This window comes from Poeciliopsis prolifica, unplaced genomic scaffold (genome assembly GCF_027474105.1).
Source record: "Poeciliopsis prolifica strain line A6 unplaced genomic scaffold, Auburn_PproV2 SCAFFOLD004, whole genome shotgun sequence".
Taxonomy (NCBI): Eukaryota; Metazoa; Chordata; class Actinopteri; order Cyprinodontiformes; family Poeciliidae; genus Poeciliopsis; species Poeciliopsis prolifica.
Genome location: NW_026562379.1, coordinates 668,833 through 689,087, shown reverse-complemented (window position 1 = coordinate 689,087; position 20,255 = coordinate 668,833). Strand labels below are relative to the sequence as shown.

General features: G+C 37.4%; 1 protein-coding gene across 2 annotated transcripts; it reads right to left on the bottom strand.

Moving 5' to 3' along the window:
• Positions 1-97: 97 nt before the first annotated feature.
• Positions 98-12,662, bottom strand: tmprss4a (transmembrane serine protease 4a). 2 transcript variants are annotated; one of them, XM_055028318.1, is made up of 13 exons: positions 12,534-12,662; positions 4,555-4,624; positions 4,090-4,230; positions 3,751-3,903; positions 3,530-3,653; positions 3,315-3,434; positions 2,804-2,847; positions 2,098-2,254; positions 1,811-1,977; positions 1,434-1,529; positions 1,212-1,348; positions 934-1,086; positions 98-854 (listed from the first exon to the last, which is right to left on the bottom strand). In XM_055028318.1, the coding sequence occupies exons 2-13, from the start codon at positions 4,559-4,561 to the stop codon at positions 843-845; spliced, it is 1,311 nt and encodes a 436-aa protein (XP_054884293.1). In that variant the 5' UTR covers positions 4,562-4,624; positions 12,534-12,662; the 3' UTR covers positions 98-842. The 2 variants fall into 2 exon arrangements, with proteins under 2 accessions (XP_054884293.1, XP_054884292.1); XM_055028317.1 differs by lacking the exon at positions 12,534-12,662 and adding an exon at positions 9,796-10,310.
• Between the last annotated feature and the right edge of the window lie 7,593 nt (positions 12,663-20,255).

Below are 20,255 nucleotides of genomic sequence, written 5' to 3'. Positions count from 1 at the left end.
CAAAAACACCTTACTAAAAGGAATAAACTAATGTTGAGTGGTTAAATACATTGGTACAAAGTGGTTCGTTCACATTTGTGAAGTAGACAAAATGAAAGACGTTTATTTCCCAGTTTTATTTTCACTTCAACATAACAGTCTCCAAGGTGAGAAAAAGTTTATCATATATATTTACAGACTATTTACAGCTATATGTCAAAATCAAATAAATGTTAACAGCATCAACATTTAATTTACACAGAAAGGCAAAAATTATTTGACCTGCATTTAAAAAAAAACAATGTGACTATTTAGGAGTCACTGATACAACAAAATGTTTTTTTTAATTAATCTAAAATATCCTTGCCTGTAAAAATCGTGCATTATTGGCACTTAAGTTGAGAAAAGGGCCACAAATTCAGCACCATAAAAGCATCTATTATTGCAAAAAACAACCATCACTGAATCTGACTGGCTTGTTTTGCCAAAAAGTGCTTCCAGAATAAAGAAAGAAAAAAAAAATAGCTACAATACTTTTTGAGACCTTAATTAGGCAACAGAAAAAACAAAAGCAAACATGTTCCCTGAGGTAAATGCAGACACAAAAAAAGAATTACAAAAACATTCACCTTCATTTTCACATGTCCTGTGAAAATGAATATGTCTGCATCCATACTTTTGCGGCTCGGGGTAATGCAAATGTTTCATTGACAGCAGATGTGCATATTCTGCTCTTCTCCCTCAAAGTCCTCTTATTTCCATAAAGCAGTGCAAAAACAAGAACTTTCATTTCCTCAGCTTCACAGTCTGACTCAGGTAAAAATGCCTGAAATCCACTCAGTGGCTCCAGTCACATTGGAACATCATGGGTTTTTCTGAAAAAAAAAAAAGAAGAAAAAAACTCATGTAATTGAAGCCTGTAAAAATGGAGGTTCCTTTGTTTGCATGCAGTACCTCAATGACTGTATAGATCCAGTTGAGCATGTCATCCACGTTGCTGTAGACGCCAGGTCGGTTTTCCCGTGCGCAGCCATCACCCCAGCTCACCACTCCCACCAGATGCCACTTAGAGGAGGAAAAATACACCAAGGGGCCTCCGCTATCGCCCTGTAGTTTGAACCACAATACAAATGGCTCGGTATTAAAAAATCTTGCAAGAACAGCACAGTGACGATACGTCGTCAAGTAGCTCAATTTAGACATTTAAATGGACCCTGAGTGTAACTCATTACCTGGCAGGAATCCACACCTCCCTTCAAGTTGCCAGCACAGATCATTCTTTGCGATAGCGAGGTTCCATAAATACTGGAACATGTATTTCGATTAATCATCTCAATATTGGCCTTTTGTAGTACATTTGAAGTTTTCCCTGAAAAGGTAAAACAAATCTGCTGTAGCATTAGCTTACAAAAGCAAAACCTTTTTTTTTTCTTCCCTTGGTTCGAGAGTCTCACCATTTTCTCTCAGCAGTCCCCAGCCTGAAACAACCACAGGAGCCTTGTCAGGAAGGAGAAGGTACTTAGGAGGGAGACACACCGGCTTGCGTTTCCCTGATCATGAAGAAAGTTAGAAAGACGAGTTGAATTAGCTGCTTTTCAAGCATGTACGATTACCATCACCAGGATGAGTAAGAATCTCTACAGAGAAGCAGTCAAAGAAAACAAGATCATCAGCTTGTTGATTTAAATTTTAAAATTACATTGGAGTTGAAAACACTGAGCACCAGATGTCAGTAAAGGGCTTTGATAAATGTTCAGAAATCTCTTAAAGGTCACGACCTTTAAGAGATGTATCTGAGCGTGTTAAGATTTTGTGTGTTTTTAGGCCTAACCTCCCACTGAGATTGGCCTGCTCAGCCTCATCATTGCCAAGTCGTAGTCGTTTCTGCCTTCATCGTATTCATCATGGATTATGATCTTGTCCACAGAGGAGAGTCCTGATGAGGTCATGTATGTCTCTCCTGCCATCACTGTCCACCGACTCAGCTCTTTGTTACCGCTGCAGGGGCCCGAGAATAAGGTAGGGAGAGAGAGAAAGACAGGTAGGAGAAAGGGGGTTTAATATTTCGTGGCGGACCAAAATTCACAAGAAATGGCCAACAGCGGCGATTTTACTAACCTAAAGCAGTGTGCAGCAGTGACTATCCAACGTGATGACACCAGTGAGCCGCCACATCTGTGCCCGCCATTCTGCAGGCTGACTTGCCAGGGATAATCCTCTATCCGGGCATCCACGCCACCAACGATGCGCTCCACATTGCCCCCCTCTCCACAATCTGACCAATACAGCAATTTTTATGAGAAACGGTTTTTAATGGCACCACCCACTAGCAAATTTTGTAAATAAGTTTTACAAAATTTACTACTCTATAACAATCTTTACTTTTATATCACGAGGTTGACAAATTATCACCTAATGATTGCAAAAGTTTGTCTTGTAATACTTGGTATCATGTGTTTGATAAAGGTGGATATTAAAAATATGTAATATATAAAGTAACCAGAGGACTGTTTTATAGTCGGTACAAATTTGATTCATTTGTGCAGTAATGGATAAAATAACAGTAGCATAAATGCAAGAAAGACACTATCTATAAAGATTGTGCTCATTATTATTATATATGGCAGAGGGGGACGTGAACTCTTAGTATCCTGGCAGCAGGAATAAACACAATGTGTTGTGAGTTTCTAGGGGTTGTTTAGGCCTGCATGTGTGAAACCTGTTACCTCCAATGCTCTTCTCCACTGAAACCTATTTTATGTCATGAAAACCCTGGAAACAATGCAGTCACACGACACACTGGTTTTCTAAAACCAGAACTCACCTGAGCACTTCAAAGAGACCACAGATCCAGTGCGGCACACGCTGCTGTTTGTAGAAAAAAAGAAAGGGTGATAAGCCGAGAACTGTATATGCTAATGCAACCAAAAACAACTTACATGATGGACACAATAATCTTTCCCCTGCTTCTCTAACTTCAATCCAGTTTTCGTTCCGTTTTGTCTGGGTAAAGTACCCGTTTGTTCACTTTCGTGGAAAATACATTTAAGGAACAAAAACTGGACTTTTTTCTGCATTACAGGAACAGAAACTCAGCAAAGAAAAGACAACAAGAGTCAAAAAGAAAAGTGAAGCGAAGGGGAGTTTTTGTACACTAATAGCAGATTAATATTTATAGTGTGTTAACTTTCGTTTGTTTTGTTTTTTTTTGTAGGGAGAGCTTTTGGCCTGCTCAGATGGCTTGAAACCTCAATTTGGCCATAAATCATCCCTGCAAGTGGTGCAAACAAACAGGACTTTTTAAAAAAAAACATGAGCAAAACTGTTGTTCTCACCGCTCAACGGTTGCCTGATGTACTGGTGTGCTTCCACTTTCGCTCCTGACTGCCATGAACGGTCCAGTTTTTAAAGGAGACGGCAAAGAGCTAACATAGACATCTTTGCTTGTTGGGGATCTGTTCACAGAGAGTAAAGGAGAAATGTGAGGCTCTTTGTGATCCAAGACCAAACAACCAGTTTCTTAAGTCGTGACAGTATTGTTAAAACTCACTTTGTGTATCCTAGTTGTTTGCAAGCAGTCTCGGTGTGCTGTGTGCTCCAGTCGTCGGTGCAGACGGTCCCCCATGTTTTGCCGTTGAAGACTTGGAGGACATGCTCATCAGAAACTAGACGCACTGAGAGGGATCGGGGGGAGAAAATCACAATTTTGCTTCCAAACTCTAGTTTTGTTTAGAGGATAATATGTGAAAAGGCCAGGTGTTTCAGTTGTACCTGGAAATGTGCCGTTTGCTTTGAATTCTGACAAACAATAAGCCTCATCTTCTCCATCAACACAATCAAAGTTTCCGTCACAGGATTGAGCGATTGGGATGAACTTCGCCGAGCGTGTGCAGTAGTAGTAATGGCTTTCAATTAGCATCTTAACTGGAGGGGAGAGGAGTCACATGTAAGAACAGTGGCTGAGAATATGGGCTGGAAATGTGTGACACTAAATCCTGGAAATTATTCTTTACATAGAAACATTTCTTCTGCTGAAATGCAAAGGAGAATCTTGTTTAAAATAGCAAACTTATTTGATAACATATAATGTTATCAGGAATTGGGACTTACTAAGAAATCCTGCAGTGACCAATATGGCCAAAATCACTACTGCTATCACAATCCAGATTAATATTTTCTTCGTCTTCAACACCTTTTGTCTTTGAGGTGTTGAGTTCGTCATGGGCTTGTTGGAAACAACTTCTTGAGGAACTGCAAAAGAACAAAGTAAAAAAAAAAAAATCAGAATATCAAAGACAGAAAAATGAAACAATCAAGAACAGTGGTCTTCAACTCCAGTCGTTGAATGCATACTGAGGATGTCAATTTGATGCACGTGTGTTGGACCAGGGGTAGGCCTAAATGTTTCTGGACACTGGCCATTGAGGACTGGAGTTGATAATGCCTTTTCTAGGACTTGTAAAGGAGCCGGAAAAGGACCTGATTGGGATTCCAAAGTTTTGACCCGCAGTTTCAAATGTTTTAGCTTCCTGATTCCACATTCGATCTATAACCAGAGATGGGCTCTTAACTTACTTTGCATACTTGGATTCAGTGGTATTTCGATATCTGCTGGTCCCTGAGTCTCCCTGCTGGTCTGAGATTTCTGAGGACAGAAGACAACAGATATCACATGAGCAACAGGTGTCTATGAAACCAGACCAGATTTCAGAGGAAGTGTGGGCCGGTTTCAGTGCCCTACCTGTAAAAGTTTTCTTTAAGCAGGCGTTTTACAACATATTGAAAATTATAGTTAAGCCCAAAATTATTCACACCTCTGCGAGATTCAGACTTTCAATAGTTTTTAATTCAACTTAGACATTTGTTCCTAATAGAGACACAGGCGACCTGCAAAAGATAAGCCACTATATAAAGAGTATAAAATAAACCCCTCCATTTTAGTAAGTGTTTATAACCTTTTAATGGAAAATCCTGAAATAGAATTGGAGCAATCAAAACCTTTTTGTAACTGTTGATTAGTTTTTGCATGTTTACATTGGTAAAATAAAAATAAAAAAATCTAGCAATTCATCTGAAAGGAGGTTTTTGATTCAAATAATATAAATATTCATGCTTGCATTTAGCAAAACAGCAGTCAGTGAAATGTACAAGATATGTGAAGCCTGACTTACATTACCATCAAGTTGCTTGGCTGTAATAATTTTCAAATAATTGGTAATTGTTATGAAATACCCTCACTGATATCCTTGGGTACAAAGCATGAGGTTTAACTTCAGAGAAATTATACAATCAGAAAGGAGGGCTGTAAGCATATCATCAAAAACTGTTTAGAATAGAAAAGGAAGCAAGACCGCTATGGTGGTTTTAAAGGTGCAGAACCAGGATGCTGCACGACACATGGAACATTTTTTTTCTCTACAAATATGAGTTGTTAAATTGCCACAGTGTTATTTTCTGGTTTTCTATTAGATGCAATCAGATCATTTCAACCTCACACTCAAAAGAACAGCTTTGCATGTGCTGCAAAGCTGAGCTGCAATATACATATACATATATATTAAAAAAATCATTCAGTGATGAAGTGTGAAAAACTGAAATCACCAAGAACTGCTTGGATGGATGCGGTATTTGGTCGGCTTTGATCAAAACGTCATGCATTCAAACTCTGCCTGCCGATATTTGAACAGTAGAAAAAGACCTTTACTTCCAACATCTCTTCGGTCTTAGTTGTCGGATACCAAAGCTCAGAGAGGGAACATCGTAATGACTGAAAAGAAAAGATGTGGCCATTAAAATGTTATTTCAATGTTTACCACTGCGTTAATGTCATCCAACCAAACTGCAAAGTCTATTAGATCTGATGATTGAGCTGTTCGTCTGCAACACATTGTGGGAAAAAAGCGACACTGATGCAAATCGATGTCGAGCTGCATCTTCGACCACAAGAGCCACAGGCTGAGGACTCATGGTACTTGATGTTTCTTGTTAAAAGGCATCGGTTGAGCACAGAAACACAATAGCATCGACCTTGCAAGTCTGTACATGGTGTACCTGACCAATAATGCAGATGCACCTGCTTAAACAAACGTTCAAGTTGAGAACGTTTTTATTGTCTTTCTGCAGTCGTCCACACACAAAGAAAAATTGTTCAGTGATTCAGAAGTCTGATATTGTACCTACATCAGTTTAAAACTAAATGTGCAAATGACTTGAATGCATCTAAACAACCATTTACTGGACTGATATCTGGAAAGCTAAGATTAGGGTAACGTTTTAACATTATTTGTAAAACAACCAACAGTAGGATTAATGGGATCTTATATCCAAATCCTTCAGCTGCGCTACTCTGCTATGAAAGCTCTGGCTGTAAAGATCTAGAATCCAGATTTTTAGTAGAAAGTTTCTACTAGAAATGATATACTCAAAGGCAGAAAAAATGTTCAACCTTTTGGATGACACACCCATCTTTAGTTGTTTCATAATAGCTACATGATCACTTCTCTGTCTGAGGTTTCAACAAAGCAAATATATTATGAAAAGAAAAGAAAAAAAACTGGAGATGTTTGTTTTGTTATTGGATTAGCTGAACAAAGAAACCCTTTTGACTGGATCCCAACATGAATGTAGAGCTTCTGGATATGTTTTTATCAATCAGGTAAGCATAATTACTGAGATGTGATCACATTCCTATCAACTGATCTTTAAGGAGAAGCAAGCAAATGATAAATATATGTTAGATTTTAATGTATTAGGTTTGACCTCCTTGTGAATCTGTAATTAACCAATAAGAAAGGCGTTTATGTTATTCTAAATCTCTACAATGGTTGTAATGTCGGCGCTATAAATAATATGAGCTTTTATCCAATCTACAGTGTGTTGCCCAACAGCTATTGAGATGTTTCTGAACATCTGTACAGCCCGATGCGAGATCTGTAGATGAGATGGATAAGCTCTGAAGAGAGTTTCACCAAGTTCGCTACAGCTGACTCCACAATCCAAGCAAAGTTTAGAGACTGAAACAGACTTTATAATTTCAGAGTTCTCAGTTCTTTTAATATGAAGATTTCTTTTGACACGCTGATTTTTACCTTTGAACATCGCAGGAGTTTCTTGACTCAGCCTGTCCGAAGTGTTCTGGTTTTTAATTTTTTTATTATATTGCAGAGAAATTCTTTGTTGCCTGTCTTGAGCCCAGGCAAAGATGTGTCTGCTTGCAGAATCACTGATACCTATCAGAGCTGCCATTGCCTAGCAAGCTCTTCAATATGCATACAGCCCTCCTTTCTGATTGTAATGAAATTCCCGGTGCGTCACTTCCTTAGGAGGCCTGAAACCTTCTGAACAGCAGCTAACCCTTTGTCCTTGACGTTCTTAATTTGATAAATGGTTGAGTTGGGTGTGGCCTAACTAGAAGTAGCACATTTGCATGTGAGGCCCTCTTTTATGCAAAGCAGCAACTGAAGCCTGTGTTACTGTGGTGGTAACCATTTTTATGTAAAGAATAAACCAAACAGCAACGCTCTCCAGCACTGCTCCCTTTTAAGGTGACCATCATGCTTTTCAATTTGTACAAAACAAGAGTTAGTTTCAAATGTAATTATTAACATATTTATTCATACCATGAGGACAATTTATGTTCTATCAGGCAACATTAACTCATTTTTCTCAATGCCAAATCTTTAGACTTCCTTATTGTCATATAAACTTACATAAAATGGAAATTTTTCTTTGATAATGGCACAAAGACACACAACACAACACACATCTCTGTCGGAGCCTCGAAAGGTAGCACTATTGCAAGGGCATTCATCTTTCCTGTTTTTACATATATGAATTATATGCATATAGAATCATGTAAAATATTTTGTGAATGTTTAAAATGTCACTAAGTCATGGCAGCACTCGTCACAAAGATGCCCTAGAGATGTAGCTCCTGATAACTAGAATTAATTTGAATGCACTAGTATGTTGGTCAAATTCACAGCTCTGCAGCTGCACAAAAGTCATATAATCCTGTTTGACCATGTTTACTGTTGGAAAATAAGGAAGCGTCTGCATTGAAAATTAGTCAAGAGAAGTCTAATGCACAAATAAAGTACAGCTCATTTTGAACTTGTCTAAAAACACGGAAGTTTTTTTGCAGTTTGTGCTTACGAGTAAAATGATTGTAAAGTATCATATTAGAAAAAGGGGAATTTAAAAGGACAACAACAAATGCTTCAACAAGTTCGCTGTTAGGTGATACTGTTAGGAGATTATGTTGCAGCAATCAAATACAAATTTATTTCAAGGTTGTTTCTCACAAAAGGTAGATATTGTTCTTTTGCAATTGGCTTTTAAGAGTCTCATTAAGAAATTTTAGCACATAATGTGCAATCAGATGGTTTAAGGAACTCTTTGCTTTGCCTGTTGTCCTACTTTTTAGCTTGCTCTACTACTTTTTCACACAGCCTTTAGATTGCAACCATGTTTACAGCACAAAGGCATTCTAAAGACCTGTCATAGCCCTACATTTTATGTAGATTTGTTTGTTACAAGACACAGAAAAAGCACACTTGTCTACTGTATAAAGGACCAGTAGCTATACAGACAGAGAATGTTGCCAAACAGGTTTTTTGTGCTTCATATTCTGTCATAACAGGTTTTGTCGATATGTTCAGCTCTTGATACGTGTCTCAGTTTCTTTTGTGAGGAATTTTTCATTCAAAGAGTTATTTTATCGTATTTTCAATTATTTTCTTTTTTACATTATGGCTTTGCAAATAAGTCAAAGGTGGCTAATTTCTTTAAAATGTTGATCTTAAGTAACAAAAATAGTGTCTCATTTTATTCAGAACTTCATTCTAGTTTTAGAAAAAAAATATAATCTCTAACTATCAATACTTTTGAACGGTTAAACACACATCAAGAAACCAATGTCATGTTAAGAAACGTTGCTGGTGTATAGCCCAGGATGGTCTTTGGCAATAGATTTTTCATCTCTATGACTTTCTTTTTCCTGGTTTCAATCAAACAAACAAACAAACAAATTGTAACAGGAAACTAGGTCACCAACACCTGAAAGTGTGCCGTAAACTCCGAGTATCGAGAATGCAGGGAGGACGAAACTAGACATGACAAGCTGGGAAACCTGAAACATGGCTGTAGAACTCTGGGAATTGAACAAACGATTTCTAAGATCAGTGGGTTGTTTTTGTTCCCCGAAATATCGTCATATTTTGTAAGACGACGTCTTAAAATAACATGACGACTGACATAAACCTGTCTGTGAGTCACACACAAATCTCTCTCTCTTTTGTTTTTTAAGTCATATTAAACCAATAGTTATTTTAGTTAGTTTTTTGGGAAGCTCTCCAGTTTTAACAAAAGCAATTATAACTGGGTCATTTGAAAACCTTGACAGTTATCTCTTCGATAACTGCGTTAACTTAGAAAACAAAAATATTTCATCTGAATTCAGCTGAGAAAAATGGGCATCTGAGAAGCTATGCAGGAGAAGAGAGCTGAGGGATGTAAAAACAAAATATAACATTCATCCATGTTCTTACATCCTGGTCCCTGGTGGGGTCGGGACAAAATATAAAATGAGATAATTCATTTATGTGATGGAACAAAGTCCAAAATAGGAAGTGTAAATTTAGAAGATTTTACCCAACGACACTGCAGAACTGATTAATATGATTCAACCTAAGAAGTCACCACATTTTACTTTGCAGTGTTTTCAAGCTTGTTTCAGGTCAAATAGTCAGATCAATCATAACTACTAGATGGTTGCCTTAAAAAAAAAAAAAGAACAGCTTCGTATGCTTTACTTACCCCCATTTTCTCCTTTTTTTTCCTGTAAGTAGCGTACCACTGCCCTTTCCTCAGTTTGTGCTGTCCTCTATATCCTCCTTCTTCTGCCTCTTGTCACCTTTTCTCCCACTGGTTTTAACAGGAAAACCTGGAGCGATCCTGTCCCGGTCTCCCTTCCGAGCTCCCTCTCCTTTTCAATCTATCTGCGTATCTGAATCTAGTTTGAAGTTTGACCTCCACCTCCGCGATCCCAGCGCTGTAGTAAACCGTGCCGGTGTACGGTGCCGAGTGTTGTTGCAGTGCAGTTTAGAAAGAAGCTTCTCCCTAATAGCCCAAGGTCTTTTGACAGAGCAAAACTAAATTCCGGTAACACGACACTTTAACCTTCCTACCTGCATTCCCTCTGTATCGTCCCTCCTCCTTTTAACATCTTAACTGACAACTTCAATAAAAGCCCCAAAGGCAGCATTTTACTTTTAACGAGGTCTTATATTTTAGGTCTATTCTTTTATTAAGTGTTTATTAGTCAGGATTCCCTCAGTTGACATGAACTATTATACATTTAAGTGTAAAAAAGCAGCACGTTGCTGACAGACAAAACATGTCTGCCACTGCAAGCAGTTGCTCAGGCGTGGCCGCTTGATTTGTTTTGACAGTAATATGCTGAGCAGGTATCAGTCAGTCATCCTGACTCACAAACTGTAGGTCAGGTGAGGCATGTAAACATAAGATACCTAAAACGACTGAGTAAATGTGTCGTATGAGATGGTATGGTGAACTATAAAAGTATGCATTTAAAGTTAGATATTTCTCCAAATTTTATTTAAATCTGAAGAAAATGTGATCATTCTTGAATAAATTTAATATTTATTACTATGTACAAGCACATCTTTGAAGATCAGATTGACTCAATTCATTGTCTTGTTTATTTTTATTCAACTTCATATTTTGGCTTTCTTATTATTTCCCAATTTTTACGAAACTCTTCCTTGCAGAAGTAGCTCTTTACGATTCTCACACCAGACCTATATTTCAAATAAACAAAACTTGCTACAATTCAGGATGAAAATCGAGACTCCCTGCTTAGTTTTTCAGTTTCCAACCTATTAAGTGGCCTAAAGAGCCACACATATCAAATATGTCAGACTGCAAAGACTGAGTTCATAACAAACTGTTACACCGCTTTGAAGGAGTTAAATTGTCTTTCAAAGACACACGTCACACTTCTGGAAACCCTGTCATTTGGGATAATAATTAATCCAGTGAAAATATTACAGGAAACCAACCGGACGCAACGAGATAAAGGGAGGGGGGAGGAATCTAGGTGGGAAGTTTGAGAAGTGAGTGATCAGGATGGCAGAAGAGAAAGAGCCTTTGTTACAAACAGAAGCAGATAGTCTTTACTGATCTCAGATATCGGATGGTCACTTCCAGTATTTCCTCACCTTCCTCCACTCAGGTGCATGTCATCAGGTGTCATGCATCCGATGGCTCATAAATCATTCTCGTACAAGCAACCTCAGTATGATCGTAGCTGTGAGCTTGCACTACAAAAGCCTGGATCAATACATTTTTTGTAAAGAAAACAAAAGGTCTTGGTGATATCTCTTGCAAATGAAACAGTTTTAGGCTGATTTAAACAGCCAGGTTTGCACTCGATTTCTGCAAAACAGCTTCTGTTAATCCACTTGTCATTCTGTCATGCAATTTCCACGATGCATCAGAGCCCCACCCCAGTGGAATGAGTAATCTTGTTTTGATGTGTTTGCCTGAGCTACAGAGATCAACATGAAACTTAAAATTTAGATCAAATGACGTAGCAGTTTGTTTGTCTTTTCTCCTGTCCACTACTGCCAGATTCATCTCCAAGCAGATCCTGCATGGTTCCACGCAGCTTTTCTTCATTTTCATACCCAGGGTTTTGCATAAAGTGGGGAAACAAGTAGTACAATTCCAAAGGCCCCCAACAAGAAAGAAATTTTATTATTATTATTAATATTATAATAATAATATATATATATATATATATATATATATATATATATATATATATATATATGTATATATATATATATATATATATATATATATATATATATATATATATATATATATATATATATATATATATATATATATATATATATATATATATATATATATATATATATATATATATATATATATATATATATATATATATATATATATATAGGAATCCACATCCACAATTAACTAAATGGTATCTTCACCTTTTCTTATATTTGGCAGTAAAAGTTACATTGATATTTACTGAACCCCCCTCTGCATCCACGTGGTATATATATATATTATATATTTTTTTTTATATTTTGCAAATGGCATTCAGATTTATTTTTTAGCTTTTTATAACTATCAGATTTACAAACAAGGAGAACAAACACTGCCCTTTCAAACAGATTACAACACACTTATTGAAGGTCATTTCAATGAGAACAGTTAGTCCTTCTGATCAGAAAAGCAAATAAACAGTTAAAGTTTGACAGAAAGAGACCAAAGTTTGAGTTTTCAGACTTAAATCTGTCAGACAGTTCACATGCCACTCATTCTGCTCTTCTCCATAATTATTACATTATTGTAAGCCGTTGAAACACAAAAAGATAATTAACTTTGCGATGTCGAAACAAGTTTAGGTTTGAATTTGGAAATAAAGGAGGAAGTCATAAAAACATCTTAGTAATTACGTTGACACAATCATTATTAATATAGTTTATGCTCACCTGCCACAGAAATGTTTTTATTCCTTTGGTGCTGGTGAATATAGAATCCAAAAAGTATCAAGAAAGTTGGACAGAGATCAATAGTTCCTGATGGAGATTGTTCATTCGTTTCCTCTGTGGACTTTTACAACTAACATTTATAGCTTCAACAAGCAAACAGCCTTCAATATCTCTTCATCCCATCACTCCGCCCTCCTCTTTCTGAAAAGCAAATACACACACTCTCTCGCTCACTATATCCTTGAACACACACAATCAGCCCTCTCTCTACATTCAACCGTCTTTCCACTGCCGCCCACCAGTGGAGGCGTTTTATCCTTTGTTTTCGCACTTAGGAGTAAATTTTGTGAAACTTAATATTGGGTTTTAGACACCTTGTGGGAAGTGTGATTTGAAAAAAATAAAATCTTCTCATCTCCATGGTCAAGCATTGACCCATATGTATTGTTTCCACAATACAAATGCTCTCATTTAATAAAAAAAATAGGTCAAGCATGATGCTTGACCTAATTTTGATGAAATTAGTTCATTGAAACTGACTTTCTTTTAACGTTTAAATCAGGGATTTAGTTGTGGAGATTTTATAAAAAGCCTTGGGACTGTTTTTGCTGTTCTAATATTGTAAAGGGTGTGTCACGCCATTCCTTGCTGAATGGGTGGATTTACAGTATGAGAAAAGCTGTTTTACCCTGCTCAGAAATGTGAAATATGCCACTCAATATTTAACCCAAGAAGGGTGACTGGAGCAATAACTATTCATGAATAATAGCAGAGGGATATGTGATATCATAGTGAAGCCTAGCAGCCTTATAATCTAATATTTCCCTAGTCTTTGTGAAAAGGATTAGTTACATTTTCCTGTGGTCATTTCCTTGTGGGATTTTACTGGAAAAACTGGAAATGTGTTACCTTGAAATAAGATGAAAAGATTTTTTTCCTGAAAAGCCTCTTCTTCTGCTTACTGTAAGTGAGCGGTAAATGTGTGAACAAAAAGGCAAGGGGTAATTTTCTTTACCCGTCTGTCTGCAGCTGATAATGTGACAATAAGAGGAAGAAACTATTTTTCAGAAATGTTACTAAAGTGAAGGCAACAATATTGACTTGACATTAATATTTCAGTGGATATCAGAATATACTTTAAAATACTATTCACAGCTTTGGACAAAAACAAACAAATTGAAGAGCAATGTTGTTTGTGTTGTTGTTGATGTGATTCACATATGTGAATAAGATACATGCGTTACAAAACCTGCACTAATATACACCGTGTTCCAAATTATTATACAAATTGGATTGAAGTGTCATAAAGATATATATTTTTTCTTTTTCAATTAAACTCATGGATGGCATTGTGTCTCAGGGCTCTTTGGATCACTGAAATCAATCTCAGACACCTGTGATAATAAGTTTGCCAGGTGAGCCCAATTAAAGAAAACTACTTATGAAGGATGTTGCACATTATTAAGCAGGCCACAGGTTTCAAGCAACATTGGAAAGAAAAAGGATCTCTCTGCTGCCGAAAAGCATCAAATAGTGTAATGCCTATGAAAACATTAGATGTTTCATGAAAACTTAAGAGATTGGTGACTGATTCAATGAGGAAGGTTTCTGCCAGGCAAGTTCATCGGATTAAGAGAGCCGTTGCTAAAATGCCATTACAAACCAGCAAACAGTTATTTGAAGCTGCTGGTGCCTCTGGGACCTCAAGGTGGAGGATCCTCCAGAGGCTTACAGTGGTGTGTAAACATACTATTGGGCTACCCCTAACCAGTGCTCACAAGCAGAAACGGTTGCAGTGGGGGGCCCAGACATACATAAAGTCTAATTTCCAAACAGAGTTATGTTTTTTCTGTGGTTGTCATCAGGGTTCCACTGATCAAATTGTAGTTCATGGAGCCAGTAAGGTTTTTACATATTGATACATTTCACATGATAAAAAGATCGTTCTTAACATGCAGTATCAAGGATCACATTAATGTTATATTTTTCCTACTTGACCGGTAGTTTTTTTAAATCGATGGAGAAATCTGAAGCCTGTCCGTCATTTTGACAGACTACAATTCACACCCCTGACTGTACTTGCTGCAGATGAGAAGACACTTCCAACTTATTGCACAGAGTTCATAAAAATAAATCCATTTGAATATAATTTCTGACATGGACACTGAATTAAATATAGCCTACTGTCTAAGAGCAAAATGGAGCTGGAAGATGTTAAATAAAATCTGTGAGAAGTTGCACCGCTTACTCAAATGGTGTGAAATCAAAACGCAGTAAAATCCTAAATAAAAAAAAATGTCAGGTTTACTTGAGGCTTGGGCGTCTGATTGAAGTTAATCAGTCGGGTTGCATCTGGCTCGGACACAGTGCCTATGGACTTGGTTGGGTTGTGTTGGATTATTTATTTATTTTTGGGCTGATCTAAACTTTAGCACAGATTTTTCTTCCAGATGCAGACCAGGTGAAGCGCTCATAATTTAAGTTTAGTCACTTGATTTCACTGTTCTGTAAGTGGCGAGATACAGTTGATTGATTGTGTGATAGAGTCGTTCAAAATGACGGAAAACAAAAAAAGTCTAACATGACCTCTGTGCTGTACACCTGTCAGTTTTAGTCACCTTTTGCAAGATGCAATGTTAGAAGTGTTGAAATTGCTGAAGAGGAAGTACTATGTAATATTTATTTAGCTTTACATCATGTCATAATGTTTGTCCCCTCATTAAAAATAACACCTGTAGTGTCACCTTTATTCTTTCGTGCATGTTACAGAAATCCTTAAATCTGCATGGCAACCATTCAGCTATGCAAAACGCCTGGTTGGACCGAGGAGGTGTAGCTCCTCCTTAGAGCTGCAATTTCTGAGCTCCTGCCTCCACCCAACTCCCCCACTCTTCTTCAGACTCGCCTGCAGGAATTGGCAAACACCTGGTGGAGCCGTGCATCTGCTGAGCTCACTATACAAGCTCCCTCTCAGTGCAACGTTGCAAAATTGTTGTTAAAGGGTTAACAGAGGAGCTGTGTTGTGATGACTCTCTGAAGGCGGAGTTTAATAATGAGCAGGAGCTTTTAAAGAGATAGAGGGCCAATTTCAAGGTGTGATATCAGGAAGTAAAAGTTATTTTATCATATTTGATAGCACTTTTTATAACGACTGTAGTTAACATAGATACTTGATTGTACTATAAAATTGCCCTATGTGCCTGGAAAACACATAATGCTGCCCATTAAAAATAAGGTTAACTGCTTGCCCTCAAGAACTCTCACTTCTCACAGAGTATAACATTTCTTTGCAAGTGGAAGTCATTGGTTCTCTTTTTGTTGTTAAACGAATTGCGTAGCCTGGTCATGCCTGCCAGCAGAAAACCATTTCCACATTCTAGATGCTCCACAAGGCGTGTTCCCATAAAACTTGGCTGCTGCTGACTAGAGATAGTTCTACATCAATTGTTAACATCCGCCATCCGTTGCACAAGCACAGAGTAAAACAGACATTGTCATACCTGTGACTGAGTTGTCTCTTGTTGTTTCAACTGCTTTGGGAATAAAGGGAGTTTGGACACACTTGTGGGCTTCGTCCTTCCTCTTCATCCATATCTGACTGATCTTAACTGATTCTCTCCAGAGGCCTCATGCACAAAGGTGGTTGTGAAAATGTGGTGCACACTCTTTTCCCCTTGAAGCTTCAGGTGCATCAACAAAAAAAAATGACTGTGGAAATGAGTACAGCCTCACATCAACTTTGATGTCTGCCAATGTATATTGGCAGATGTCGACCCTGTATAAGGGAATGGTGAACACAGACACGGGAATGGTGAACACAGACACGGGAATGGTGAACACAGACACGGGAATGGTGAACACAGACACGGGAATGGTGAACACAGACACGGACACGACGTTACTTCTTTCACTTCCAGTGTTGCAATGTATTTTCAAGAATAGTTTCAAACATTACATAACCACATACTGAGTGCTGAACATTGTACAGAAACATTATGGTTATCGCCATACAGTAATAAGAAATGTAGCACCGGCTGCTGCTAGCCAGAAAGCTAATGCGAGTACAACGCTTAATAAAACTCAAACTGCTGTAAAGAACTCAAAGACTCCCTGCTCATTCGGTTAACAGAATAAACATATACATACAGATCTGAACCTTATAAGTTGTAATTTTACCTGTATAAGGGAATGGTGAACACAGACACGGACACGACGTTACTTCTTTCACTTCCAGTGTTGTAACGGAGGAACAGAAGTAACGCGTTCCACTACCCTGAATCAGACGAGATCAATCGAGACACGATCAGACACGATCAGTCAACAGACAAAACTAATCGAGGCACGATCCGTAAATAAACTCTCAAAATTTTAGATTTGATATTAATAACATTAAATGTGTATTATACCCCGCAACACAGACATTTCGACACATAAATTGTATATTGGTATAATATTAATCAGAGGTCACAGTAGCTCAATGTTTTTTTGTTGTCTGCCTTTTTGACTGAAAATTCCCAATCTTTAAAATAGCAATAATGACATATTTGATTACATTTATTTTTATTCAGTTTAATTTTCATTCCAAGCAATCTGAACAGAGAATCCAAATTGTTCTGTCACACATCATTCAGATGTATAGACATGCAACATTTTCTCTGCAGTTACAAAAAAAGAAACACTCACCGTGACCCCAATTGACTACAATTCCACTTAAATTATGAACGATTCATCGGCCAGAACCCAGAGATTCACAACTTCCTCCTGTTTTGCTTGGACCTGAATTGCTCACCTGCTTTTACAGTTCAAGATGCAACATAAACATGGCCGGCATGGGGAAAATCGTCAGTTTATTTTTTTTATATTCTTATACAAGTAAGAGTAAAAAAAACAAAACATTTTTGCTTTATCCTCAGTTAAATGAAGGCATCTATCCTCTTCAGAAATATTTGTGGCATTTTGTGTTTTGCAATTAAGCCCATGATGTCAGAGACAGACTTACTCACCGAACTTAAATAACAGGAAACTCTCAACCACACGGTACCGACAGATGTTTTGTTGACGACTGACACGTGCTTTCAAACATGTACAGAGACATTCACACAATATGATGTGATACAGAACGATGTATTCTCCCTACCTAGCAGCTGTTACAACCTCATTAAACATTAAGCAAACAGTCATAACAAAGTTATGAAGACAGACTTTCAAAATGAATCCCAAAACGTTCACTGCTTTCAGAATTATGTGTCAGCATAGGTATAATAAACAGAGGAGTTTGCTTAAATACCTTTTATTTTTAAGTTAAGTTAGAATTTGTGTAATATTGTAAGGAACATGACTTTGTAAGGTCAAACGGCTTGGGGGAAAAACCTCAGAGGATTTCCTCTGACACAGATGGCTGCACCACTGAACTTCACCAGTGCCTTGAAAAGCTCTTGAACTTTTTCACATTTTGCAAACTCTAGCAAACCTCTGTGACCTTCACACAGCAGCTGTACTGCATTTATATTGAGACTGAATGACACACAAGTGTAGTTCACGGTTTACTAGTAAGAAAGATACCTCACTGTCGAGCTGTCTTCATATGGAGTATCCGAGTAATGAAGGCTGAATACAAATGCATGTCAAAACTTTCAGAATTTTATTTGTAAATTAATTTAAACTTTGTTCCCTTCCCCCATCCATTTCACGTTTAAGCTATCCTAGTAAAAAACAAACAATAAAAAACATATGTATGTATTGTTTCCACAATGTAAACACTCTCATTGAAATAAAAATGTATCTTTTATTTAAGTTAGTTCATTAAAACTGACTTTCTTTCAATGTTTAAATCAGGGATTTAGTTGTGGAGATTTTACAAAAAGCCTTGGGACTGTTTTTGCTGTTCTAATATTGTAAAGGGTGTGTCATCCCATTCCTTGCTGAATGGGTGGATTTACAGTATGAGAAAAGCTGTTTTACCCTGCTCAGAAATGTGAAATATGCCACTCAATATTTAACCCAAGAAGGGTGACTGGAGCAATAACTATTCATGAATAATAGCAGAGGGATATGTGATGTCATAATGAAGCCTAGCAGCCTTATAATCTAATATTTCCCTAGTCTTTGTGAAAAGGATTAGTTACATTTCCTCTGGTCATTTCCTTGTGTGATTTTACTGGAAAAACTGGAAATGTGTTACCTTGAAATAAGATAAAAATATTTTTTCTTGAAAAGCCTCTTTTTCTGCTTACTGTAAGTGAGCGGTAAATGTGTGAACAAAAAGGCAGGGGTAATTTTCTTTACCCGTCTGTCTGCAGCTGATAATGTGACAATAAGAGGAAGAAACTATTTTTCAGAAATGTTACTAAAGTGGAGGCAACAATATTGACTTGAGATTAATATTTCAGTGGATATCAAAATATACTTTAAAATACTATTCACAGCTTTGGACAAAAACAAACAAATTGAAGAACAATGTTGTTTGTGAATCCCCCCCCCCAAAAAAAACTGTCCATTTCCGTACGCTTTGCTTCATACATAGGGTCTGGATGATTGTTTGCTGGAGACAAGGACTCTGATGTTTTCAATTTTAGCCAATTGCTAAAGTTTCTGCGTGACGTAATGCATCAGTTTGACGTTATAAAAAATTGCCTGCTATGTGAAAAAAAAAAAAAACCTACAAAGAGAGAAATGCAGAGACACGAAAACAAGATGGCTGTTGATGTTAATTCCATTTTTGAAACCGTAGCCAACACAAAACAAACAACATTGTTCACTTCCTCCTCTGTCATTGCTAAAACTACAGGCAGGGTACAGCAATGAAAAGCACAGAACATTGATCGCTGATTGGGCCGGTTGAAAGCCATCATCAGGTGAAGTGCTGAAGGGACATGATCATAGATTGGAATTGATCAGGAAGACAATGACACCACTTAGTGCTGCTAAGTTATTAAAATCTGAGAAAAAGTCTGTTGAAGCATGCAGCTGTAACTTGACACCATGGGAAAAAGTTTGAGGTGTGTGCATGATTTTGCAAGGTGCTGTATTACAACATAATTCTCTGTATTACAAATATAAACATCTGTACAAGCATTAATTTGCACTGAAAAATAATCCAAGTACAGTATATCTTGAAAATGCCACACTGTGCCAAGATCAATAAATGAGATCAATCACTTACCCATCCAGTTGTCTGTTTTGGATACAAGTGAATTTTGGGACTTTTTTACTTGAAGTCATTGCTTGGTATACTTTTGAGTCAGTTCGTAAAAAGAACTAATATTTCTTTCTGAGTCATTTGCTTTGAATTTGGTTATTTTGTCAAAATGCCACGTCATCTTCAGAGTAGGTGTTAACGCCTACGTTTAAGAAGTACTGAAGGTCATATGATTAAAGAGCACAGCTGTTTTTCTTGATGTTTCTGGTTTTGTTCATAGCTGTGGTTTTCTTCAAAACGGACCAAAAAAAAAGGCTTCTACCACAGTATCGGTGAACTCTGGAACAAGCTTTCAAAGCATAAATATGACAACAACAGGCCATCAGAATCACTTAAAAGTTTGACAATAAAGGGAGAGTGAATTGTAGGCAGGACAGGCAAAGGAGATGGACCGGTTTGAAGGAATGTTTGGTATGGGGACGTGACAAGAAGACGTAGGCAAAAGCAGAAAGAAAAGAGAGCTCTCTGTTTTGGCTCGTCAGATCCAGGATAAAATAATCTTCTGAAAATCTTATGTCGAGTCT